This window comes from Pyrus communis, chromosome 12 (genome assembly GCF_963583255.1).
Source record: "Pyrus communis chromosome 12, drPyrComm1.1, whole genome shotgun sequence".
Taxonomy (NCBI): Eukaryota; Viridiplantae; Streptophyta; class Magnoliopsida; order Rosales; family Rosaceae; genus Pyrus; species Pyrus communis.
This window is the reverse complement of record NC_084814.1, coordinates 23,240,626-23,266,828: the sequence shown is the minus strand read 5'-3', so window position 1 is coordinate 23,266,828 and position 26,203 is coordinate 23,240,626. Positions and strand designations below refer to the sequence as shown.

At 37.7% G+C, this 26,203-nt stretch overlaps 3 protein-coding genes, 1 long non-coding RNA gene and 1 pseudogene across 6 annotated transcripts; 3 read left to right on the top strand and 2 right to left on the bottom strand.

The window, feature by feature from the left end:
- Positions 1-2,406: 2,406 nt before the first annotated feature.
- Positions 2,407-4,927, bottom strand: LOC137711182 (cyclic dof factor 1-like). The gene is made up of 2 exons (XM_068450392.1): positions 4,686-4,927; positions 2,407-4,061 (listed from the first exon to the last, which is right to left on the bottom strand). Exons 1-2 carry the CDS (start codon positions 4,842-4,844, stop codon positions 2,823-2,825), a joined length of 1,398 nt encoding a protein of 465 aa, XP_068306493.1. The 5' UTR covers positions 4,845-4,927; the 3' UTR covers positions 2,407-2,822.
- Positions 4,928-10,598: 5,671 nt separating this feature from the next.
- LOC137709859 (uncharacterized) lies at positions 10,599-11,399 on the top strand. Its single transcript, XR_011064941.1, has 3 exons — positions 10,599-10,730; positions 10,815-10,873; positions 11,048-11,399. It is a non-coding gene; the product is annotated as an uncharacterized lncRNA (long non-coding RNA).
- Positions 11,400-15,660: 4,261 nt separating this feature from the next.
- On the top strand, positions 15,661-18,612 carry LOC137711540 (dof zinc finger protein 5-like). 3 transcript variants are annotated; one of them, XM_068450790.1, is made up of 7 exons: positions 15,661-15,871; positions 16,309-16,382; positions 16,472-16,519; positions 16,622-16,659; positions 16,753-16,828; positions 16,959-17,079; positions 18,293-18,612. In XM_068450790.1, exons 1-7 carry the CDS (start codon positions 15,763-15,765, stop codon positions 18,376-18,378), a joined length of 552 nt encoding a protein of 183 aa, XP_068306891.1. In that variant the 5' UTR covers positions 15,661-15,762; the 3' UTR covers positions 18,379-18,612. The 3 variants fall into 3 exon arrangements, with proteins under 3 accessions (XP_068306891.1, XP_068306890.1, XP_068306889.1); XM_068450789.1 differs by lacking the exon at positions 18,293-18,612 and adding an exon at positions 17,171-17,556 and having other exon boundaries at positions 15,667-15,856; XM_068450788.1 differs by lacking the exon at positions 18,293-18,612 and adding an exon at positions 17,171-17,556 and having other exon boundaries at positions 15,672-15,871.
- A 145-nt stretch (positions 18,613-18,757) lies between these two features.
- Positions 18,758-20,436, bottom strand: LOC137711734 (GDSL esterase/lipase At1g74460-like). Its single transcript, XM_068450990.1, has 5 exons — positions 20,145-20,436; positions 19,906-20,036; positions 19,576-19,815; positions 19,228-19,477; positions 18,758-19,141 (listed from the first exon to the last, which is right to left on the bottom strand). The coding sequence occupies exons 1-5, from the start codon at positions 20,383-20,385 to the stop codon at positions 18,897-18,899; spliced, it is 1,107 nt and encodes a 368-aa protein (XP_068307091.1). The 5' UTR covers positions 20,386-20,436; the 3' UTR covers positions 18,758-18,896.
- A 2,861-nt stretch (positions 20,437-23,297) lies between these two features.
- Positions 23,298-25,365, top strand: LOC137711496 (geranylgeranyl diphosphate reductase, chloroplastic-like; annotated as a pseudogene).
- Positions 25,366-26,203: the final 838 nt, after the last annotated feature.

Here is a 26,203-nt window from a genome sequence, read left to right as displayed (position 1 = left end):
TGTTAAGAATCCACCATGATTAAAAAAAATGAGCAAAACAATTATAAGTGGCTCTCTACCTAACCTGATATTCTGTTACTTAAATATCAGCATTAATCAATTACTAAATGATACTTTGTTGCTTAATCTAGCCTATTAATCGTCTTGTACAGGTTTAGATAGTAAGGCTATTATTATAATCTGACAATCAAGTCTTTTGTGTAGTTTGACTTGCCTAATTCTTTATCATCGTTCCATTAGAAAAAAAAAAAATTAATTGAATACTTAAATGAATTACTTCGTGCATGCACGGACAAGTGGCATAAGCATTCGAGGTGAGAGGATTAGTGATGGGATTAAACTAAGGATTAAGATTTTTATAAGAGTTTTTCTTTCTTTTTGCTTTTTCCCTTGTAAAATGTAGTCATATTGTCAAGCCTTGAGAGGGAGGTTTTTAAGAAAAATGGAAGAGGTCCATGTTAGTCTGTTGGAGCAATAAAATGACATGGCTACCAAACCTTGTCTCGTCCTTTTTCATTTCTCTACAAAGAGACCTTTTTGGGTTTTTAGTTAGAAGGAAGGCTCAATTCCCCATATTTGGAAACACCATTATTTAACAACGTTACCAAGTTTGCCACTAGAATTTTGTATCCTCAATAAAGTTAGCAATGCATGATCATGGTGCTACCCTCTCGTATCCTAATGTCTTGTCGTGTCGTATCTTTGTATCATGTCGTAATTTCTTGTGATCATACATTAATTTTTCTTGTTAATTTGACGTATGCCTGTATTGTGTCGTGTCGTGTTGCGTTGTGTCCCCTTGTCCATATCCATGTGCCGTAGATGTAAGGTTGTGTTCAATATTTAGTCGACATTAAAAATCAAAAACCATATGGCTAAAGAGTTGTGATCCAGAAAATATTCAAAAACCTTCTGTCATTGTATCTTCTTTTGTCTCCCAGACATTAGGCATATGGATGAAAATAGAGGGACAATTGCTTTCGTGTATGATGAAGGAAAAGAGCAAAAAAAGGAAGAAATAAATAGAAAAGCGAAAGCTAGACAAAATAATGACTTATATAGAACAGATTTATCGTTATTATTGCATTTGATTCAATAACACAATGTTATGCATAAATTCCTCTCCACATAGCATTACATAATCAAATCAAAACGCTATGTAACATCGAACTCGTTCTGTATAAATTGCTCTTCAGATCAAGAGACAGAGAATACCAAAATATTCATGGCATTATGTGAGGAATTGGGGTCCCCATATAACAACTCATCTTTACCAAAAAATGTGGCCTGCATTTGCTTGTTGAACCCAAATATCTGTGTGTTTTTTAATTGGTGATTGTTTTGAGAGACACACCTATCTCTGATGTTGATGCATCTAACGATTTGCTTTGCAAAGAAATTAGGTAAGATGTATTTCACCAAGTAATCCTAACATCCATAGTTTCTTATCAAAGGGGAAATATCCCAAGTTTCTGTCACTAGCTAGTGAGAGGCATATGTCTGAGATGAGTTGTTTTAACGAGTAGTCGTTTAGAGTTGAATAAAGGATCGAACATACATACATATATATATATATATATATATATATATATATATATATATTTATAGAAATCAATGAAAAAAGAATCAAACATATATATTTATAAAATCAAATCGAGGGTTGAACACATGTAGGTTACCAGAGTCTTTGATTATAGCATCAAATTATCCCGTTATGTGTTTAAAAAATGTGATTTCTTTAGCATCAATTTATACGAGATAATTTTTGCTAAAAAAAGACCATGAACGCATAATTGAGAACTGAAGCTATGATCCAAGACTCTGGTAGAATACCATACCATACCATTGTTTCAAAATTTCCTTCTTATGTAGGTTGGCAATTTTTGGCTTCAATAATTGTGTTGATTTATTATTTCTTAGGGAATGAACATAATTGTTTTCTGAACGAGAAGAGTACGAGAAATTTTTCAGTATGTCCGGAACATGGGACAGTACACCACCTGTTTCTCCAAGTGTTCATTCAATTGTATAACAACATGTGGTGTATCATTTTGTGTTTCAGACACACTAAAAAATCTCTCAAAGAGAAAAAGGAGGAGAAGGACAGCAAGATAATATCGGACGGTCTGCAACCAAACTTTTGTGCAAGTTGTTCAGATCCTTTGGTGGTGAAAAGGAAAGCAATTTGGCCCTTGCGAGGAATTTAATTCAAGCTTATCTTACAAAGAAAAAGGGACTCAAAAGAACAAGTTTGTTGGTTTGTCGCCATCCCCATTTTAGCCCCACGAGAATAACCATCAAGGCATGAATGGATAGACAGCTTAATTATAACAGAAATGTCACTGTGACGGTATCTCAAATTAATCAACTAGTATTACTAACAAGAGTCAAACGCAACACTTTTTGATTAGTTTGAAATATTATCATAGTAGCGCCTCAGTTGTAGATCCGCTCTTTTCCTTGGCCCCCAAGAAAAGAGAATAGAAAGATCTTTGGATCTCCAATTCTATCATAGTATTTCACATATATAGAGATTATGGATACGTACATGAACACAACCTCAGAAAAACTAAGTACATCAGAAGGGACCAGTGCATAGCGCAAAAAGGCGAAAGTAGTTGCCACTAGAGCTTTATCCTAGAGGGAACCAATCTCCCACAAGCGCTTTATCCTACATTAGTTCCCCTATCATACTGAGGAACCCTAGAGAGTAGAGACTGCCCCTCCAATTCTGCATCTCCGATTCGACCAGCTCAACTAAAATGGCCTAGCTGGATGGGGTTATCTGCCAAAACTCATGGCTACTTGGCTAGCTAGCTACTTCATGAGCTCTCATGAAAGTTGAGGGATCTAGACAATGCAGCTGGATTTGCTCGCATTGCGGGGGAGGTCTCAGGGACAATTTTCTTTTGATCACTCTTTGGTTGGAAGGCCTTGAACAGTCCTTTGCCACTGATGGAATCGTTCTTGATTCCGAGCGTTGCCCATATTGAACTCTTTGCAGCTTCACTTGGATCATCAATCCGTAATGTTTTCGGAACCAAAACACATCCATTTTTCTGTCTTGATGGCTCTTGTTTCTCCAGATTATCTGGTCTTACAACGTCCTCATCCCTCGAATGCTTCCCCAATGTTGGAGAATTTGAACTAGAGTGGGGAGACTTTTGGTTTGGAGAAGGGGGTTGTGGACCAAACCAAGGAACGTTCCAAGTGCCAGGCACGCCACAGTTCCAATAAGGTGCAGGGCAAAGTGATAGAGGAAATCCTGGAGGACAAAAAGCCGGTGGGGGAACTGCTGCATTCCATGGATAAGGCCACAGAACACCGGGAAGACAAGGAATTTGCGAAGAGAAACCATTGACATTCTGCAAGTGTGGTTTTGAAACATTTACAGAAGATGCACTGGAGCTATCATCACCATTTTCCCTAGATTTGCAAGGAGCTCGAAATACCTGTTCTTCGCCTTTATGCAAACCATTTCGAGTACTACTTGAAACATTTTTATCTGCAAGATTTAGAACAGAAGCCATAGGATCACAAATAGGTGCATCCACTCCGAAGCTTAGGACTCTACCATTGCTTTCTAATGCAGGGTGGTAAGCTCCATTTGGAGCATCAATCCGAGCTGCTTGAAGAGCCTCGGTAATGGTGAAGTGGCGATAATGTGAGGCAGAGTTCTTGTTTTTGCGACGTCCAGCTCCCACAGGCACATTCCTCATGGTACCACCTGCAGTCCAGTATCTTTGACAGGCTTTGCAGAAATGCCGCGGTTGATTGACATTGTAATTGTTGTAGTAACAAAATTTAGTGTCCATGCTATTGCAGCGGGGGCATGGAAGTATCTTGTCAGGCTTCTTCAGGGTTTTCTCTTCCGAGTTTTCAGTACTCGGTTCTTTCTCTGTCTGAGCAGTTTTCGATTGCGCACTTTCTTCATCTGTTGATGGTGTCTTCGGGTTCACATTAGAATCTGGTAATATTTCCAGATTTGCAGGGTCTTCAGTTTTAGGAGGAGAACCATCATCTTGTTCTATGCTCTCTGTCGATTTTCGTGATGGCGAATCCTGAAAATTTTACAAATACGATTTAGAATCGGGTAATATTTCCAGATTAATGAAAACAACAGCTCAGAAAATCAACAGAAAACCTTCCAGATTTCTTTCATATGAAGAATAAATAAATCTCACAGCTGAAAATCTGGCTGCTTAATTAGGAGAAAATCAAGAAGCATAAACAGTTTCACAGTTTTTTATCTGCAGTCACACTTAAAAACAATCTAATTAGCTATATGTAAATTGGACTTAATTAACCAAAATTATTAAACAAAGAAGTAATAAAACTGATCAAATTTAATACTTTTCCAAAAGCTGGAGTGAAATCCATTGATTGAAAATCGTTTCATTGATAAACAAAATTGAATCAAACAATCAAAAGGCAACAAATTTTCGATTTCAACTTTCAACTGGAAAAAAAAGGCTCAGAATTTCCACTTTCTTTCCCTGATTCTTTCATCTGCTAAAATTTATGAACTTAATTAAACAGGATCAAAAAATCAAACAAAAATAGAAAAATGAAAACGAATCAAGAAAACAAGCTCGACCCTTCAAAGCTCTCAGCATTTTAACAAAAGGGTCGAATCCAAACGAAAATTTAGACAATAACTTTCTCTCTGAGTTACAAACTGTTACCTGCTCTGTCTCTGCATCCTCTTCTTCTTCGTCCTCCTCCTCTGACTCTACCTCCACTTCTTTCTCTACAGGCCGAGCAAAACCCAAGTCGTCGATGTCGGCGGGGAGGGCAATCTTCTTCCCGAAGAGCTTGATCGCGGGGTCCTTAGTTTCCAGCATTTTCTCGGCAGCCAAACAGTGGGAAAAGAGGCGCGAGTGTTGGAGGTGTTTTCCTTTTTGTTTCTTTTGGGTGAGAGTCGTGGTGGCATTGGGCGTGGTAAAGCGTCGTCTACGATTTTGATCCGTTTAAACTAGCTGGAAGTGGGTGCCACGTCACAACGTGGCGTTTGATTCTCAGCCACAAGTTCTTGTGGCCTCCAGATTTTCCTTGTCAACATTCCTTTGGGTGCATGGAAAATTCGGTGCTACCGGTAGAGATATATATCTTTTTTCTTCCTCGTATTGTCACGAATTTTTTAGTATGCACCAATGTATGATAGCATTCATATTTTTAGTCGTTGAGTTCATTTTCAGAACTTTAGTCACGTAATTAACATTTCATTTATTTAGTATATGCAATGTATCGAAGCATAATATAATTTTTTAATTTTTTATTGTTCACAAGTTTTTACAACTTGACCAAATAGGATTGTCCAATTCCTATAACACATATCACTAAAATACCCCTAGAGAGGGACAAGGCCAAGCGGAGCAAAAATAGTTTTTTTTTTTATTACCTTCCTTGAGTATGTATAAGACCGAATCCATTTAATTTCTGAAAAGGATTACTAATCCTTAACTCTTCGAGGAATCCTTCATAGTGGTTGGGTCAACCTTACTTATTTTCTTGTAAGGAAATTGTTTAACGGAGTTGCGAGTTGCTGAAGTAGAATTTGAAGGAGATTCTATCCTTGCAATAGCTGCTATCCAACAAAAAGGTGATGACACCTCTATTTGGGGCTAATAATTAATGATAGTCGCTTATTTCTTCAAGCTTTCTCTCGATTCAAGCTTAAGTCATGTTAGACAAGAAGCAAATCAAGCATCACATGGGCTTGAAAGAGCAGGAATTGGAGAGTAACATGAGGTGGCTTAGTTTGAAGAACCATCAGACATGTAGCAAACATCTTGATTGAGAATAGTTCTATTCAGTGATTACAATGTTCTATTTTATTCTACAATGATGGCCTCTTTTTTCATGTTTCCGATTTGAAAGTCCTGACAAAGTTTTTTATTCTTCAGAGATTCACTTCATTTTTATGTCATATCCTCTTGTATGTATTTTATTGGCATCTTACTAAAATTGTACCTTTCCATAAAAATAAAAAAACACAGGACTACAAACATCCTCTTAAATTTTGGTCGTCGAATTGAACAAATTAAAGAATATCAAATAATATAAATTATAAGGAGTGTGTGAAAAGTAAACTAAATATGAATACTCTAAGCAATTATGTAATTTAATCTCTTTAATTATTTGTGTATGAAGACTCTAACCTAACTCAATATATTTTCTATTTCATTTATCTTGCTAACTTAATATTTAATCTCAGATTAGAACAAGGTTTGTCGCCACATCAGCTGCAGAAACTTTTCAATGGGTCCCACCCCAAAAAGCTCAAAGTTGAAAGCCTGCAGAATATCTACACAATCTCCCGTGGATGACCAACACGTGTCTAGCGCATGACACGCGTATACCATCGACCAACTTGTACGTAAGCGGAGCGCTCAAATAATGACACAAAAAAAAGAGTCACACAAAATGGTACATCACGTGTCTCTATATAAATAGTAAGATATGTGTGTTAAAATGTTAATAACTTAAAAATTAAAATTTTTCATCACTTACATAAAAACACATGGTGTACCATCTGTGTTCTCGTCACAATTAAAAATTTCTCGACACGAAATTCAATTAGTGGACATTTTAATTTTTTTAATATTTCAAAAAATTAAACAACATAAAGTAAAAAAATATGATTTAGTACAATCTTAACGTAGGGATAAAAGAGAGAGGATCCTCTAATCATATTTGTTTATTGTATATTGTGCAGTCAGTTTTTATCAAGTAATGTCTATATTCAATTTTAAATAAAAAAATTACAATAATTTTTTACCGCACTATGTACGATGAACAGATGTAATTAAAAGACCCTCAGGATCTTCACAAAGAGGATTATGCGTGGATTCTCACACAAAAGATCAGACGAGGATCCTCCTGGGTGATAGAAAGTTAAAAGATAAGAGTATCTCTAAAGAAAGCAACATTTGACGACATTAGTTTTGCTATGTTGCGCAGTAAAAATAAATTTTTAATGGAGATAACAACTTAGTTAGCAAATTAAAGAATTAATAATTGATCTTACAAGTTTATAAGGCCAATTGTTACTTTTTTTAAGTTAGCAAATTCGATCTCGCAACCTATTTTATTTAAAATATTATTGATATAAGTGTTTGAAAATAAAATTTGGGCCTCATAAAATAAATAAAGTTAAGATATTAATATTTTAAAATAAAATCTAGAAAGTTGGTTGAAAGAGTGGGAGAACGATAAGGTGTGCACAATGGCTTTGCGCAGAAATGCGAAGGCATCCCCTTTTTATTTTTTATTTATTTTTTATTTTTTATTATTACTTATTATTTTTATTTATCGTTTTGTTTATATTTTGTCTTGTTAAGAGGATAAGAAGGAGATAATGATCCTCGAAGATATAGAAGCAAAAGTTGACTCTGCGAGTCACAATTCTAATGGATAGTGATAGTAACCCAAAGCTTTAGTGGTCAGAGTGAAATTTTTAAAATTACGTAAAAGTGTCAAATGGGTTAAACAAAGACACCTTCAAAGAAATATTTTTTGTTAAATCCTTTAAAATTCTCTAAAGTTTGGTCTTTCGGTGTTAAAGGTCAATTGGTTTTGATTACCTTAATCACATGCTTCATCTATTGATTAAACAAGTCAACTTTTTCTTTTTAATCAAAATTAAACAAGTGTAATTAGGTAGTTAAAGTTGATTTGTTTAATGTCGGATTAGCCAGTGGGCGGTTAGTATTTCGGCTAACATGTTTTTCAATTCGGAGGCACATACCAGACATTTGATTTGGACAGGATTAAGATGAGATTAGGATGGAAGGTTTGAAGAAATTTCTCCAATCTCTTAGTCCCCTTCTTTCTTTTCATTTTTTTTAGGAAACTTTAACGAAAAGCTCTCGATACTGTTCATTTTAACGAAAAATCATATTTTTACACTAAAAAATCAATCATGGTACTATTCACTTTATTTTTTATTTTGTCCTTATCGTTAAAACTCAAAATTTTCAAGTCATTTTCATTAGTTTTTTATTTTTTATTTTATTTTATGTTTCATATATATATATAGCTTTTTGGCTGTTGACTGGTGCTTTATTTGAAGAGATTTTTCAGTGTATCTGGAATACGGGACAAAACACCATTATTATTATAGAATTGCAGGAACACTTAAAAAAAATTCTCTAATTATATAATAACATGAGATGCTCCGTCAAGTATACGAAAACAATGAAAAATCTCGCATTTATTTGAACCTGGTGTCTGTCATCAGAACAACATGTTCAATTGAGGTTGAAAGTGATTGTAATATGGCCCATGTTTTATAGGGATTAAGTGACGTCCCGAGCCCAGTGAAAGCTTTGCCAGTGGGCACAGAGTGAGGTTTATTTGGGATTCCAAATAGTGTAAGGTGTCCCAAAACCCAAAAGTCCTTGCCACGGTGGCCCCAAAAAACATTGACTTATGGCCCGAAATTAAAATGAAAGTCTCGTCAATCATTGCTCATCTTCGGAAGAAAAACTTACCTATCACGAGTTCATATGTTCCAGAAAAATCTTAAAGTCATTGAGATATTAACAACTAATTGTGAAAATTCCTATCAATTTAACAAATGACTTTTAAGTCATTTAAAAGACGTGTATAGCACGACCCCATATGACCTCTCTCGATGTAAAATGATTATTCGCTAGACATCAATCATCGTCTATAAGAAATCTTAGATATCATGAGTTTGTGTAACATTTACCTCAATGATTAAATCAGATTAACCCTTTCATCATGTAACATGCTAAACCAGAAGAAAGATCCACCCTAATGATAAAAAGAGAAGATTATGTGAACGTTTCATGTAAGTTAAGCACATAAACTCAATGTGAAGTGTGTGACACATTGCTCCCATGGGCATGAAAGGACCGACCGACTAAATTGGGTGAGATCAAACAAGCATCATCAACGGACAGCATCCCATCTGAAAGGGTTGACTAAGTTTGAGTAAAATGTAGCATGATAAATTTTGAAGCATGCAAAAGCAGCAGAAAGCATGGTATGATTATTCTGGATGGATCCTTAAACTTTTCTTGCTTTATATATCTTTTCTACTTTCTCAGCCCCATTTCGGATATTTAGGCTTTTAGCTTTACTTTGTAATTAGTTAATTAATTTTGTTAATTACCTTTTGGAATTGGCTAATACATCAACCATGTTTGTTTCATTGTCAATAACTACTTTAATTACAACCTAATCACTCTGTAACCATGCCACCAAGTAAGGGCAGTGACCCACCAAACACATTGTAAAGTTTGATTGGTGATTCATAAAGTCAAACAATTTAAACTAAAAGCATGATAACTTGATCCCAATATGTCCACTGAAGTCGGAACAAAGTTGAATGGTTAAACTGATTGTGTTGCCAACTCTAATTGTGTTCTGCACTTGTCATCCAACCAGATCATTGTGTGTCTTATTCTTGGAAAGAAGAATAAATCATAATAAGAAGAGAAAACAAAGTTGAGTTTTCACCATGTAACCAATTGATAATATTTGGAGTAATTCAACTACATAATTATAAGTACATAAAACGTTCCTCTTCTTTCTGATGTGAGATTCACTCTCAATGTACTCCCTCATGTGTGATGAATTTTAAAGTCTAACACGTGAACAACACAAGTTGGGTGGTGTGGAGCATGTGTGGCCGTTGGGTTTCACACACAGAACAACCTGCTCTCTGATACCATAGAGAAGGTTGAGCTTCCACCATAAAATCATTTGACAATACACGGAGTAACCCAACTATTATAAGCACACAATGTCCCTCTCTCCCTTATGTGGAATTCACTCTCAACAAGGAGGTCATGAGCTGAAAAAGTCATAAATAAAGAAGATAAGGAATGTAAATGAGATTAACTGCTTCCTTAATTAATTTAATTTTTGTTTTTTAGATTTTGAGTTACGAATTATAACGTATGAGTCACATAATTTTTTAGTCCGCGGATGTCACGGTATTTGCAAATGCATGTGAAAGCATCAATCCAGAGCAAACCCATGTGAAATCATGAATCATACTAACTTTAATACTCATGCGTCAGCAAACATCAAAAATCGAAAATTTCAATACAAGTATGTTCCAAGTAAACAAGTCATCGTCTTCTTCAACTTTTTATTTTTATTTTCAAACAAGTCGTACTTGTACTGCAATACTACATGCTATCGCATTTGGTGGTGGTTGTTTGTTTTCCCTACCCCTTAGTTGACATGCCACTAAAATGGAATCCCAAAAAATCTAACTCCATATTGCATTGCTTTTTTAGTGATTTCTTCTTCCATTTCATTGAATATCCTTGTGCAGCTGTGTCCAATGATGATGACTCCCACTAAACCTTAACCTACAATTTAGTGCATGAGACCCCTGAGCTCAAATTTTGCCACGACATCATCCTTTGTGATACCTCCACTACCACATTCACTTAAAAATCAATTGCCCCACTAAACAATTTCCCAACAACCTAACTGCATTTTTGGGTAAATTTCCACCAATTTACACTCCTCTTCTCTTTCGCCTTTTTCACTTTTTCCCAAATCCCAACAACTCGAACAAAGGTCTAGAAAAGCAGCTTTTTTGAGTTGTATAAATTGAGTAGTGATAGCTTTAAGACAATTAACATTCAACTTCATAGAGAAAATGGCAAGCAGTCTCCTTCATGTGCTTGTGATCTTGCTAGGGTTTTCTCAACTCATCTTCTTGAATGCCATCCCAGCTACAAGTAAAACCTGTAACAGCTTTCTGCTTCTGCATCTTCTTCTTATTCTTCTCCTTCTTGTTCTCATTTGCTTTTTACAACATGCAGGAATTGGAAGCCTAAAGCATGGACCTCAACTTCATCAAATTGCAGGAAGTATCAAACTGGTATTACTCCATATATTTTCGATATTATAGTTCTTTGCGACTCGCGAGGATCCTCTAGGGATCTTAATAGACATGTATTCATAGTACAAGTATAATTCACGAAAAGCGCTTCCGGGAAAAAGATGTGTTGAGTTACTAGCCTTCCATCTCTTAATTTTTCATCTTTCAAAACAGGTAACCACAGAGAAGATTTATAATGAGAGAGCTATCAGCGAAAGGATGGATGTGGAGCTAAATGACTACCCGGGATCAGGCGCCAACAACCGCCACACCCCGAAGCCGTAGTCTGGAAGATGCACTGGTTGCTAGTATTCTGCTGGAACTATGGGTTTTAAGGTTTACAATGTACTGTTATGTATGGAACTATTGGAAAAGAGATTTTTGTTTCTATATCAGTCATTTAAGTTTATTAATGTTAGGGTTTAGACGGAGTAGGAATGTAGGAACTAGACGCATTAGGTGAAATGAAATCATGGATTAATGCAAATATATATGTACAATGATTATGAAGAGTATTAACTTGATCAAGCAGAATGAATGTATGAGCTTTTGATGCTGTTGATAATCTCGTTAACTATGTGTTTAAAGTTTTGATTTTCGTTAACTCGTAAAATTAAGCAGATTATTTCACATCTTAGCGAGAAATCTTGTGAAAATTTTGATAATTTGGAGTCTGGACACCTCGTGTTATAAGAGACAAGATTATATCTGAGTTGAAATTTTCACGGCCATTTGATGCTCCATAGGCCATACTGCAGAGGGTGAAATTTTTAGGGCAAAACTCCAAGATTAGAAACACATATTTGAATTCGCAAATATAATTCTAGTTTGTATATGAAAAACTTCTTAAATCTTAATCATCACTAAGAAGAAGTTGTTAGAAAGCTTTTCATTCTCCTAGTGTTGAGCAATACTGTATTCTCATGAAAGAAAATTAAAACACATAAAAAGTATTTAATTAACTTGAAATGCTGTCACAGTCACAATAAAAGGGATATATCTTAAACTTCTAAATAGCTGATATCAAAGTAAAATTCTTTAAGCAAAAGGCTTTCCCAAAAGAAAAATCAAAGGTCCATCCATAAAAGAAAAAAAAGGCCGAATAGAGAAAACACAATGATAGGATTTTTACCACATGTAAAAGTAGGAATAAAAATACTTAAAAATACCTGCAAGAGTACAAGGTTATCGTAGTATAGCAGCTCAAGTAAGGTTGTTTTCCACAGGAATTGAATGAATAATTTATGTTAAAACCAAATCTTAAATAATTATTTGAAAACAAAGTTTGGAAGAGGTTGATCTAATTGCCTAAAATATTAAAAACGAATTTAATTAAAAACAATTAAATAAATTGGGAAAGTAAAGAAAACAAAAAAAAATAGTTTTGAAAATCTATTTAAGCACTAGAGTTCCGCTATCACCTTAACAATCATACGTAGTTCTTACAATTACTTATGACTTACACATGCATAATTGAATGTTAGGTTTTCCTAATATATATCCTACTTGGAACCTCCAATATAGAACGCATATCTAACATGTAACCCGTCCGTGGCATCCATATCGAATGTGAACATGTAAGACTTATTAAATTTTGTGAAAACTTTTTAAAAAACCATATAACCCTTGAGACGTGTCGTCCATCCTAAGAAGTTACACATATTAACCACAATAAGCATTAGTCAATTCCATGTGGACAATAACTAAGTACCACGTGAAAATTAAAAATTTATCTCTCCCTCTCCACCGTCTTCAAGCCCAGCAAAGGGTTCCTTCTTTGATTTCTGCAGCATGGCCAACAGATCAAGGATTTCCTTCACACAAAAAAAAAAAAAAAAAAAAAAAAAAAACACTAAGATGACAATGCTCGAGGTCAGTTTATCCCATTTCTGCTTTCCTTAATATTTCTTTCTCTCGCCTGCATTTCTTTCTCGGTGCGTGTTTAAGGTTCGCATATGTTAGTCATACATTGCTACGACTACGGTGTCTTTGCAATTTTTTCTCCGAATTTCTGTTGGAAAATGCCATTTGTTGTTTTTCCATTTTTTTTTTTTTTCTTTGTGTAGAACTTTGAGGTAAAGTGACGTAGGTTTTGTTTGGGAATGCTTCTGTAGGAAGCACTTATGCTAGAAATGCTTGTAGTATTATAAACAAGTAGAAATTTTTATAAAAAGACTCCAAGTGGAAGCACTTCTACAACCTATAAGAACTAGAATGTTTTTGTTCCAAACGCATTAAGGTAATCAGAAGCATTTTTGGTTGTCTAAACAAAAGCAAATCCCAAATGGGCCCTAAGAAATTTTGGGCTTTTTTGCAAGATTATGCTTTGCCAATAATTGACTGGGATTTTTAGTGTGGATGGCAGATGGCAAGAACAGGCATAAGATTGGGGTGGCTTTGTTTGACTTGTTTGCTATAAACAAATTGGCGTGATTAATCTCTGATTTGCTATAAACAAGTTGGCGTGACTTGTTTGATCTGAATTTATATGTTGTCAGGAAAACATGAAGCTCATCCAACTTGTTACTGAAGTCAAGGATGTACAGGTTGTAACTTTATCAATCTGAATTGGCTAATCTAACTGGTTTTTGATGATTCATTTCGTCTAATTTACCTTGATATGTTCTGAATGTGTTCACAGAATACTGAGAACCTGCTCAAACTTTTGGAAGACGGCACGTATCCTTTGTGATATATATATTTGATCATTTATGTTTTTGTTCATCCATCACTTCGGCATTTTCGGGATTTTTCTCAATTCACTTTTGCACGTAAATGTGTGGGAAACCTTGTAGAGTTGGAAAGAATCAAAGAGGGGAACAAGGTGCTCGTTAGGGACAGGGTAAGAAAGTTCAACCGATGAAGTCCTTCGCTTTCTAATTCCTACGTTTAAATGGTGTCATTTAGCATGAATTAACCAATTCTGTACGCATGATTAGAATTGTACATCTGTTCATTGAAAGGATGTGGAGCGGAGCGTTGGTGAGAAGAAGCCGGAAATTCAAAAGAAGGATATGAGAGTGGAAACCTGCATCTCTAAACCAGGTAATTAACTTGACACATCACGCGTCTGAGATTTTTGCATCCCCTTCTGTACGAACATTTACTTTGACATTTGGTAAATGCGTGCAGCTTTGCAGCCTAGTGCTGATGAATTAGCCCGAGCTAAAGCGGAGGCATGCAAGAAGATACTTCCCTGCCCTCGCTGCGAAAGCTTGAACACATGATTTGAACAGTTCAAATATTCCAATCTACGTAAAGAAAAACGTCTGTGCAGAGATTGTAAAAGAAGCCGGATTGTTGGCGGAAAGTTAAGAAGGGGTGGCGTTAACAACACTCTTAAGCTAGGGTTAGTGGCTCTCTGAAGTTCCCCATACTGTTTTTGTAAAAGGAGTAGGACTCCAGGAATAGATGGCATGATTAGGTGCTGCAGATCTCACTAGTGAGGACAGCTTTTGATTGCGGAGGAGATTTGAATGATATGTTATGGTTGACAATTTTATTATGATTGTGAAGGAGGTGTAATTTCAGAGCAATCAGGTAATATTTCGCGGGAAAACTAAAATATATGAACCATATGATTGGTTTAAATTTAAAATATTACCAAAAGTAAAACTCTTAATGAAAGTATTGCTTTCCAAGGAAAAATGATTTATCCATTAAAGAAGGGGAGTCAAACCGAAAAGCGTTGAGAAATTCTATGGCCAATCTATTAGAGAGAAATTTTTTGTGCAACACGTCTTGTCTTTTGAATAGAGGAAATATTGAGAAAGCGCGACTTCTACTAAATTTCTTTCAACTTTGATTTGATTTATGCACAACATCTCTTGCACAGAGTTGAATTAAAAATTGAAATATATTTTTTTGAGTGAACTAAAGAAAACCCAAAGTCGAAGCATTAATGCTAGGTACACCAAATTTTTAAATCAAATTTGCAAATCAAATGATGTATTATTAATAAAAAATAAGCACGTTAATCAACACTTAAGTTATAATTAAATTATCAACAACCACATCATTTACACAATGTTTGGATGAAAAAAATTTAAGATTACTAAGGAATTTTAAAATGACGGGATTTTATTTTTTAGAAATTGTGAATTTTTTTGTTTGGTTAACCTAAAACCACGATGGAATTAAATATGAAATTTCTTATTTTTAAACTCTCAATAATAGAAATTGGGAAATGACATCTATTTACATGAAATTTAAACTTGGGAGTTGAAGGCCCCAAATTAAAAAAAAAATTTCAGGGGAAAATTTAATTTTTTTATGTTTATGAATCCAAATAAGGGAATTGGTGCAGTCAATTTATAAATTCTGACTTTTATTCAAATTTTAAGTTTATTTCCCTCATCCAAACATATTATTAGTTTACAAAATTTAGTCTCCTTAACATTACCTATTTGTGAATATTAGTTCCTATACTTGTAACACTGCCCACCGGAGAATGGGGGAGCAATTATCTTTTTTCGATAATGTTGTTATAGCTTTCGTAAAAAAATACATTAAATGAGTAAATAAGAACGAATTGTTGTAGCCTATTTTATCTGACAAGGGAAAATGGGACTTGCGACAAGGAGAGATTGAAAGAGACATATGTTTGTAGAATTATATAGAGAAATGTGTGTGTTATTCTCTCCTATGTAGTGTCTTTATTTATAGTAATAAGAGAGAAGAAATCCTTCATTAATTTACACAATCATACTTACGCTAAGAAAATTCTCGGCACGAATACTATTATTATAACAAAAAAAAAAAAAAAAAAAACACTCTGACCAAAGAAACAAAATACCAACTAACAAGTTTGCTTCAAGTCGCGAACTTTTTCTCCCCTCGTTTTCTAATTTCTAAAAACTCAGACCAGTAAGAACCAGCTAGAGAGAGAGATGGTTCGTATGCGGTTACCGGGAGGGACAAAGAGAGAGACAACTAGTCGTGGGGAGGAAATTGGCGACCAAGTTGATTTACTCGGCTTACAAGGTGAAAGAGGTCAAGGTCAATTTCTCCCATTTCTCCTTTTCTTTCTGTTTCAACTTTCATGGTTTAGGGTTCACATATGAAACTCATTCGTTGCTACAACTATGATTTCTTTGCACCTTTTCCGAATTTCAGCTGGAAAATGTTTTCTGTCATCTTTTCATGCAAAAATTTTGTAGGAGTTTGAGTAACCGTTTTTAAGTTTTTCTTCCAAATACAGTCAGTAGCGCTTTTGGTCTATAGAAAGTACTTTTAGCTCTACCAGGAAGAAATCCTAAAAAACTGGCCTTTAGAATTTTTCAGCTTTTTGTAAGATGACGTAGTTAGTTAGAAGCGTTTTTTAGTTGACAGAAAGCACTTTCAGTTCTTCAAGACACAAATCCCGAACGGCCCTGAACTTTTTGTAAGATTATGCTTTGCCGAAAAAGGACTGAGATTTTTAGTGTGGATAGCAGATGAGAAGGAAAAGTGTAAGATTGGGGATCAAACTGATGGCTTCGCTACAGTCTCGGTTCAAAGTTTCCATGAGGTACAATCTTGCCTCGTAATTTAATCTCTGATTTGGCTTTAAGAAGTATGTTGTTGTGACTTGTTTGATCTGAATGTATATCTTGTCAGGAAAACATGAAGCTCATCCAACTTGTTTCCGAAACCAAAAATGCAAAGGTTGTCGCTTTATCAATCTGATTTGGATGTTCTAATTGGATTTTGATGATTTATTTGGTTTGATTTCTGTTTGATGTTATTATATTCTGAATGTGTGTACAGAACACCGAGATCTTGCTTAAACTTTTGGAAGACAGGACGTATCCTTTCGCTTCGTGATCTGTTTGATCGTTTATATGTTTATTTTTGTTTGTTACTTTTACCTTTCGGGTTTCTTAATTCGCTTCTGCAAGTAAATGTGTGGAAAACCTTGTGGAGTTGGAAAAAATCAGAGAGGCGAACAAGGCGCTTGGTAAGGAGGACGACAGGGTAAGTTCCAACTCATGAAGTCACAACACATTGATGATTTAACATGGATTAACTGGTTTCTGTATGTTTGCGTATGGTAAGATTATTAAACTGGACGTTGTTTGACATGTGCATCTGTTCATTCACACAGGATGCGAAGGATAAGAAGCCGGAAATTCAGAAGCGGGATGCAAAGAGGAAGAGGCCAGCTGAGAAGAAGCAAGAACTTCAGAAGAAGGATGGCAAAGAGGAAGCTTCCTCGTCCAGACCTGGTAATTGACTTGACATCTCGCATGTTTGAGATTTTGAAGTTTCTGTACTACTGCACCCGCTTTCTTTTTGACGTTTGGTAAATTCCTGCAGCTTTGCAGCCTTCTGATGATGAAATAGTCCGAGCTAGAGAGAAGGCACAGAAGAAGATACTCCCCTGCCCTCGTTGTGATAGCAGGAACACAGTATTTGACAAGTTCAGTCGTAACAATCTCAGTAAACCAGTACGTTTATGCAAAGATTGCAAAAGAAGCTGGGTTGTACGCGGGAACTTGGGAAGAGGCTAGTGTTTACAGCTCCGTAAAGCTACGGTTAGTGCCTCTGTAAGTTTCCGTTCTGATTTTGTAAATGGCGTAGGACTCCAAGTGTAGATGGCACTAGGTATAATTTTGTTAAGTGCCAACATATATATGTATGTACCCATGAGGAGGTGTGCAGATCTAACAAAGTATGTATAAATTATGTTTTATGGTTGACAATTATATGTGAGTCGAAAGTTCATGGCGGATCAATGCTAAATATGTATAACTTCGTAGGCAAAATCACGAAAGTTTAGAAACGTATATATTCAAGTTCATAGAAACTGAATTTCTTGATGAGCTCCTTGGCAATAAGCTCGTTTGCTCTATCTGGTGATGAAACAATGGCAGGTGCAGGGAAAGGGCCGTTTGTTTCATCAATGCGCGAGAAACTGAATTTCTTGATGATCTCCTTGGCAATAAGCTCGTTTGCGCTATCTGATGGATGGTACTCGTCCCAAAACACAAATTTGCTTCTGTCTTTGCACAGTACTGGTGAAGGGAAGAGCGTCAAAGCCGGCCGAATCCTTCCAAATGACGAGCTGTGTGAATCTGCGTTGCTGAATCCTGCCATGACGAACCATCTCTCTCTCTCTCGCTGAACTTTCTGAAGGAAATCCTAGTATCTGCGACAAGGCATAGACAATCCCGCTGCCTCCCTCGGAAAGTTACACGGTGACAAGAAGTGTCAACTTCCGACCATTCATTTCTTTTCAAATCAAAATCAAAGACTCTGGATTCCTCACGCTTGTCATGGAACATCGAAAACCAAATAACCTCATAACAACGGCATAACCAATTATCGACAGAAAAGAATGGAAACGGCTTTTCCTTGTATCAGGATCGCGCGTTTGAGATTTTGGCATCTCCGTACTACTGCGCCCACATTCTTTTTGACTTGTGGTAAATTCTGCAGCTTTGCAGCCTAGTGGTGATGAAATAGCCCGAGCTAGAGAGGCGGCACACAAGAAAATACTCCCTTCCCCTCGCTGTGCACGATAGCATGAACACAAGATTTGGCGAGTTCAGCCGTAACAATCTCAGTAAACCAGTACATGTATGCAAAGATTGTAAAAGAAGCCGGGTTGTACGCGGGAACTTGAGAAGGGGCTCGTGTTAGCAACTCCGTAAAGCTAGGGTTTGTGCCTCTGTAAGGTTCCAAATTGATTTTGTAAATGGAGTAGGATTCCAGGAGTAGATGGCACTAGGTGTCATTAGTGCCAACGTATAAGTGTATCCGTAAGGAGGTGGTGCAGGTCTTACTAGTGAGCGAGGACGGTTCTTGATTGTACATGAGTATATTATGGTTGTCAAGTATATGTGAGTCGAAAGTTCATGAAGGATTGATGCTCAATATGTTTAACTTCATACGCAAAATCACGAATAATCAGAAACATATATATTCGAGCTTATAAAACCAAACCATAGTTGTATATGAAAAGCTGTTACTGATTACTAAGAAGTTGCTTTTTAGGAAAGCAATTTGAGCAGCAGACACTGCTGGTTTATTGTACTAGTATTTATCCCTCTGGTGATGGAGCAAAAGCAGGTGCGGGGGAAGGGGCATCCGTTTCATCAACGCGCGACAAACCGAATTTCTTTATGAGTTCCTTGGCAATAAGCTCGTTTGCACTGTCTGATGGATGGTACTCGTCCCAAAACACGTATTTGCTTCTGTCACTGCACAGTACTGATGCAGGGACACACGTCAAAGCCGGTCGAATTCTTCCAAATGAGCAGCACGGTGAATCCGCATTGCTGAATCCTGCCATGGTCGGAATTCGAATACAGAAAAGGTCAGTAGAGAAACGAGGAGATATGTTACATGTTCTCTGTTCTGTCTTAACATACCATAATCGTTTGGATTACTGATCACATCGTTGACGACATCATAAGCATCACCAAATCGATAGCTTGCGTTAGGAAGCTTGCTGGACAAGTCTTCCATTAGCTTGCTTCCAGCTTTGTTGAAGCTGAGAGCTAGTTTGTTTGACCTTTCTTGGCAACCGTAAGTGGTACTTAGCACCCTTTGGAGCGGAATACAACCCATTGGTCCTAGCCCAAACACTATCAGCTGCCTCGCCCCTAGGCTGTGCAACAGCTGCTCGAAAGCACGTAAAACCCTAGTCAGGAAACTACGTATTACGATTGACTGGTAGAAATTGATACAAATAAAAAAATAAAAACTGATATTCTAACATTAAGTTGTCTTTCTAGAGTTCCCATTAGGTATTCGATGAAAGTTTGATCGTTGTAACTCCACGAATCTCTGTAAACAGGCATCAAGTAGTTGTTAATGAAGTCGTTGCTTCCTAAAGCGACCACATAACGAGCGTCTTGGAAGAATTTCTCCGCTGCGTCTGCGCCAATTTTGTTTTTGATCAGTGTTTGTGTCCCTTGAAACAGATCGATCTGCTTGTAGAGCGAGAACCTCTGAATCTGCAAACACATCACTGGTCAAATCACTCACAATCTTAATTAAAAGCTCAATCTTCATGTGGTTTTGTTACATTTAAGGTTGCAACTTACAAAGTAGCCGCCGGTTTCATTCAAAATCCCTCCACCACCAGAGGCATAGTTTACTCCTTTTTCAAGTATCATGTCATCGGTCAATGACGGATCAAGAAAGGCCGGCGGCCTTGGGAGCCCCATGTTATCACCTAAATGAACAAACAAGTTCAACATAAAAATAAACTCGACGAAAAACTATATGTTTAAGAAAGACAAGACGTCCTGCACAGAGTCAAAACTGTTGCAACATATGTTACCTATTATATCAGCAACTGTACGGCCATTAGAGAACCTGCCATTGGGCAGTCCATTGCCCATATCAATGCCATACCAAGGCAGGCTTGCTTGGGCGAGACTCCTGCTCATTTGCTTGTTGTTTCCAACGTCGGAGAGGGAGTCCCCGAATATAAACTGCACGATTTTGCAGTCGTGGCCATCAATGAGGAGGCCGAAGAGAGTCACGGCCGCCATCATTGCTGCTAGAGCTGTGAACTTCATGGTTGAAAAACTCGAGAAAATGCAGATATTTTCAGGACTTCCAATGTGAGATGGAAGACTTGGGTTTTGGATTAAACACAATGTGGGAGAATTTATAAGTAGGAGGCGTTATCTGTGATTAGATTTCGTGTGAAATTTGGGGAAGGACTAGAAACTGTATGATGGATTTGGGAAAAACAGAGAGTGTAGCTTAGCTAGCTTGTTGGAGAAACCAAATGTTACTCGGACGTACCTAAATGCAACTAACCATGATTGTCTTTTGTTACAAGTTTACAAAGCTCCGTGCCCCAAAAGTCCCAATTACAGGAAAATAGTTCTCGCACTCTCTTTTTGTCTGCTTTTTTTTTTTTTCTTTCAATCTTTGTATTGAGTAAATCAAAAGAAAAGTATTATAGAAAAAATTGGAGAAGTGCTGAAGAAAACACGAGAGTGAAAATTGCTAGCCTTTCCACAAGCCTCAAACCTTAGAGTTGAATCCAAACAATTCAAGAAAATACATGAGTCAAGATGATTTTATCTTTTTAAACAAACGATATTATCTACACTAATTGGGGGAGTTGGCAACCAAGCCTCACAATGAGCTAGTAATAATGTGGTTCAAATTCACATTTGGCAAGAATCAAAACTAAGACCTCTCACTTACAAGTGAAGAAGAATACCACTAAACCGTAGTATTAAGTGGCAAGTCAAGATGATTTTGCATTTGTGAAAATGTTAGAAGGAAGTATGGGTTCACCTACCTACCAATGTGGCCTTCTCTTTCAACATGTTGGCAAACCATATATTCTCATTTTCTAAGTTTCTTCAAAGAAAAGAAATTCAGGAGGCTCACAATCTTTAATTCCTTATTTTCTCCCCTAATTCCCTTTTTAATTGACAAGATTTCTAACTTTGTACAAGTAACCCACCCAAATGGGTTTACCCTTGATTTTCCTTTTTACTCAAGACAATCACTACAACAACAAAAATTATTAAAAAAAAAAAAAATCAGCTTTTACAATATTAATTTTTGATTAAGTATTGAATTAATGATGTTGGCTAGGGCTAGGCAAACAGGTCTTAGACCTATGGGTCAGGCCGGGTACGGGGTGGGTACATATATTGTAAGTTCAAAACAGGATGGGGTGGGACGGGTACCAATTTTAGAGAAAACGGGCCCCCGGCGTGAACCGTTTCCACCGTTTATTTCTTAGGTTATGTAGAATTCTCCAGACTTCCAGACTCTCAGACCTCTCGACTTCTCCCTCACAATCTCTTTCTCCTGAACTTACACTTTGTCCCCGTCTCCGTCGATCGAGGTCCATCTTACCCACCACTTAACCACCATCTCCAGCGTCGATGGAGGTTTCTCCCACCCACCATCAGGACGAGTTCATCGATGTTAAGAATTTGAGGTCGATGAGCCCCTTGCTGTAATCTTGCTTCCAACTTTTAAGAAACCTGGATTGGTTTTGATTTAGGTTTTCGGAGGGTTTTGGGCTTTTGTTTGGGGTTGTTTGGTTTTTTGTGGGGTTTTGGGGGAATTTTCTGATATGGGTTTTGGTTTGGGGGTATGTTTGATGTGGGATTTGCTTGATTTTCTTATAGGATTTATGTGATTGTACAGATCCCCCACTCTCAGATTACCCAACTTTCTTTCTTCGTTCTCGTTCTCTTCTCCCTTCCACCCCTCGATTGCGTCGACATCACAACAGCCACCAGGCCCACCAAACGAGTCACAACTCACGAAATCACCTCACCATCGGAGAAGACAAAGATTGCGAAGCTCTAGATCGGAGAAGACAAAGATTGCAAAGCTCCAGATCAAAGAAGACGAAGATTGGACTTGTGGACCAGGCCCGAATCGACCCGTTTGAAACGGGCTGGATTAGGTCCGATTCCAAAATTTGAAATCCCATTACTCACCCTGACCCGCCCCATTGCATTTTCATACGTGTCCGGTCCAGTCCCTCCAAATTTGAGTCTGGTCTAGCCCGTGCCTAGCCCTAATATTGTCATTTCATATATATTGGTTAACAAACATAATGGCATGTCTAATTATTATTACGATCCTACTTAGATGCTTTAGCCTTTAGAGAAACAAATTAAAGAAGATTTGCCAACTTCGAGAGACGTCGTCAACCCCCTTTTGCAGTGTGGCCCGCAGAATCCAGATAGTTAAAATTTGGAGAGGATCTTAACCTCACACAAAGGAGAAAATTTTAAGTTATTAACCTTTTAACACATATAATCTATTATTTATATGAAGACACGTAGTATATCACCTCTTGTGATGATGACATTAAAAAATCTCTCCACACAAAAAGGTGAATTCACTGACGTGGCAAGCAACCACTGGTTACACGTAAACGATACTAGAGTCTACATAACCAGACAAATCCACTACAAAAGTACACAACGTGGCATTGTTGTCATCCCCTCCCATTTCCAAGACCAAGGATCAGGATCCTCTCCTCTAGCAAGGATAAGGATCCTCCTGACCAAGTTTATCGGGTCGTTAAAATTTTATCTAACGATTACAAACAGAACCTCTCTAAAAGGATCAGGATCCTCTCCTCTAGCAAAGGATGAGGATCCTTCTGACCAAGCTTATCGGGTCGTTGAAATTTTATCTAACGATTACAAACATGATCTCTTTAAAAGTTATAATAATTGTAATCGTTGGATAAATTTTTAATGATTCAATGAGTTTGGTCAAGAAAATCCTCATTCTTTGCTCACGAGAGGATCCTGTTCCCAAAACAAATATCAAACCATACCCCTCCCTCCCTAATCAATAAAAATCCAACTCATTATCCACAAATCATTTCAGCCCTCCATTCCCCCAATCCAACGGCCAACCTTCCCACTCGTATCCCAAACTGTATCCACCAAATAAAAAAAAAGTTACTTCACACTCTTGCCACTCTCACACTCACCTCCTCCTCCTTCTCCTCCTCTGCTTCAGCTGCTCCGACAAAAAAAATGGCCTCCAGAGCCCTCAAATCCTTCATCGGCCTCCGCCAAACTGCCGCGGAGAAACCCCATTTTACAATCCAGGAAAAACCCATTTCTCCAAACCCCTCAAACCACCGGACCCTCCAAGTCAAAGTCGCCAAAACCAGCCCTAAAGTCACTGGCCGAAACCTCCGAGTCGCCGTCATAGGCGGCAGACCCGCAGGGGGAGCTGCCGCAGAAACTCTCGCCAAGGGCGGCGTCGAGACGTTCCTCATCGAGCGGAAAATGGACAACTGCAAGCCCCGCGGCGGCGCCATCCCGCTCTGCATGGTGGGCGAGTTCGACCTCCCGCTGGACATCATCGACCGCCGCGTCACCAAGATGAAGATGATATCGCCGTCAACGTGGCGGTGGACATCGGGCAGACCCTGAAGCCGCGCGAGTACATTGGGATGGTGAGGCGGGAGGTGCTGGACCAGTACCTCAGGAACAGGGCGAGTGAGAACGGCGCGACGGTGATAAATGGCTTGTTTCTGAAGATGGATAAGCCGGGAGATGGGGAGGCGCCGTACGTTCTGCATTACACGGAGTACGACGGGAAGGCCGGCGGCATAGGCGTGAAGAAGACGATGGAGGTTGATGCGGTGATTGGAGCTGATGGGGCGAATTCCAGAGTGACTAAGAACATTGATACTGGTGATTATGAGTATGCCATTGCCTTCCAGGTAATTAATTATGAACTTGCTTTGTTTTTAATTTGTTTTTTGAGCTTTACATGTGTAGACATTTTGTTTTCTTTCTTGAGCTAACGGAAAAAAAATGGTGCAAAACTGAGTGCAATGTCGTTTTAAGATTAATAAAGCCGACTCCACTTATTGGGATACGACTTTGTTGTTAGTGTGAAATTGCGATATTCAAAACAAGTATAATCTCAAATTCTGGGTGCAAGGTGACCGTAACGAACAAACTGATCTAACTCACGTCTGTGTTTAAAATTGCTACTTAATTATAAACTTAGGGGAAGAAAGTAACTTTTAGTTTAATTTGCAGTCAAGTTTTGTGCTTTGTGTTTTTAATCACCTAATCTAAGTTGCCGAATGATCAACAAATTCAAAGTTTAAGAAGTCTGCTTTACTGAAAGTTTGATCTAAGCCAATACTTTCTGGTGTAACGCTTGAATGTTCATTTGGTTCAATGTTTGATTCGTTCTTATTAAATTCTTGGTTTCTGCCTTGTACAGGAGAGAATGAAAATCCCTGATGACAAGATGGTGTACTATGAGAACCTCGCCGAGATGTATGTTGGCGATGATGTCTCGCCAGACTTTTACGGGTGGGTGTTCCCGAAATGTGACCATGTAGCAGTTGGTACCGGCACTGTGACTCACAAAGGAGACATCAAGAAATTCCAACTAGCAACAAGAAACAGAGCCAAGGACAAGATTCTAGGCGGCAAAATTCTCCGAGTGGAGGCACATCCAATTCCAGAACACCCCCGGCCACGAAGGTTGGCAGGCAGAGTACCACTCGTTGGTGATGCAGCCGGGTATGTAACAAAATGCTCGGGCGAAGGCATCTACTTTGCAGCAAAGAGTGGCAGGATGTGCGCCGAGGCAATAGTTGAGGGCTCGGAGAATGGGAAGAGGATGGTGAACGAGGCGGACTTGAGGACATACTTGGAGAAGTGGGACAAGACTTACTGGCCTACTTACAAGGTGTTGGATGTGTTGCAGAAGGTGTTCTATAGGTCAAACCCCGCAAGGGAAGCGTTTGTGGAGATGTGCGCGGACGAGTACGTGCAGAAGATGACGTTCGATAGCTACTTGTACAAGAGGGTGGTGCCGGGGAATCCGTGGGAGGATTTGAAGTTGGCTGTGAATACCATTGGGAGCTTGGTTAGGGCTAATGCACTTAGGAGGGAGATGGAAAAGATTAATGTATGAAAGGAGGAAGGCTACTTGGTGTAAATTTTTTTGTTTTTGTATTCTTTTTCTTGCGTAATGAGGTACGATCTCTTTGGAATTCCATATTTGTTACGAGGGTTTGTAATATCAGTGTTAACGGTTTTGTTGTATCTGAAATTGTGAATAAATTAGAAAAGGCATGAACTAAGCCTTATTATGATTTATCCTTTGAACTTTTAATTTAGTTATGAGCCCGTCTAATTTTTAATACGGGCTAATTTGGCGTCAACGGTCAAATTTGTCAATTTGTCTATTAACTGAGGGTTGTTTATGTCCATTTTAATTCGGGAAAAGAAAACAAATAAAAAATTAACTTTATTATTATAAACCAAATTATTAAATATTTCAAACAAATCCCGAAATTCAAAACTACCAGTTATTCAATAAAAACCCAAAATTCCTAATAATAAACCGAAAGTCCCGACATGATTTGTTACAAACGCTTGTCTACTCCATAGCCTTCTTTAAGCCGGGTATTCCCGGAATTCTGGAGCCAACGTTATTGCAGAACCTCTTGGGCAATAACTTCATTATATATTCCTTACTCAATTTATGCTCCAAATTGCCCAAACATGGATTAAGGCTACCCGACCTCACGAAGATTGCTCCACGTTTACAATCCATCAAGAAGGCTATGGAATATCCAAATAGCTTCGTATAGCCTGAATCTGAGCGCCATTGGGGTGGGGAGTGGGGATGCAATTGTTCTTGGTTGGCTGCATGGAGAATACGCAGCACCTTCCCTACTGGTCATTTGCTCTCTCTCGATCGTCCTTGAGATGATATTAAATTTGTTATATGTTTTAAGCTTCACACGTAAAAGTATGTTATTAATTTAAATTACTGTCACAATTCTATTTTTAGTATAAGCAATCCTTCCCTTTTACAAAGAGCTAATTTTCATAATTCCTATTGATT

Excerpts from the sequence above, each read along its gene's own strand:
- LOC137711182 (XM_068450392.1), bottom strand. The coding sequence starts at position 4,844 with ATGCTGGAAACTAAGGACCCCGCGATCAAGCTCTTCGGGAAGAAGATT. Across the intron at positions 4,062-4,685 it reads AGGATGCAGAGACAGAGCAG|GATTCGCCATCACGAAAATC; the intron begins GTAACAGTTTGT and ends TAAAATTTTCAG.
- LOC137711540 (XM_068450788.1), top strand. The coding sequence starts at position 15,763 with ATGGTTCGTATGCGGTTACCGGGAGGGACAAAGAGAGAGACAACTAGT. Across the intron at positions 15,872-16,308 it reads ACAAGGTGAAAGAGGTCAAG|ATGAGAAGGAAAAGTGTAAG; the intron begins GTCAATTTCTCC and ends TGTGGATAGCAG. Across the intron at positions 16,660-16,752 it reads AAACTTTTGGAAGACAGGAC|TAAATGTGTGGAAAACCTTG; the intron begins GTATCCTTTCGC and ends CGCTTCTGCAAG.
- LOC137711734 (XM_068450990.1), bottom strand. The coding sequence starts at position 20,385 with ATGAAGTTCACAGCTCTAGCAGCAATGATGGCGGCCGTGACTCTCTTC. Across the intron at positions 19,478-19,575 it reads CTCTAGAAAGACAACTTAAT|CTGTTGCACAGCCTAGGGGC; the intron begins GTTAGAATATCA and ends GCTTTCGAGCAG. Across the intron at positions 19,142-19,227 it reads CAGTAATCCAAACGATTATG|GATTCAGCAATGCGGATTCA; the intron begins GTATGTTAAGAC and ends CGACCATGGCAG.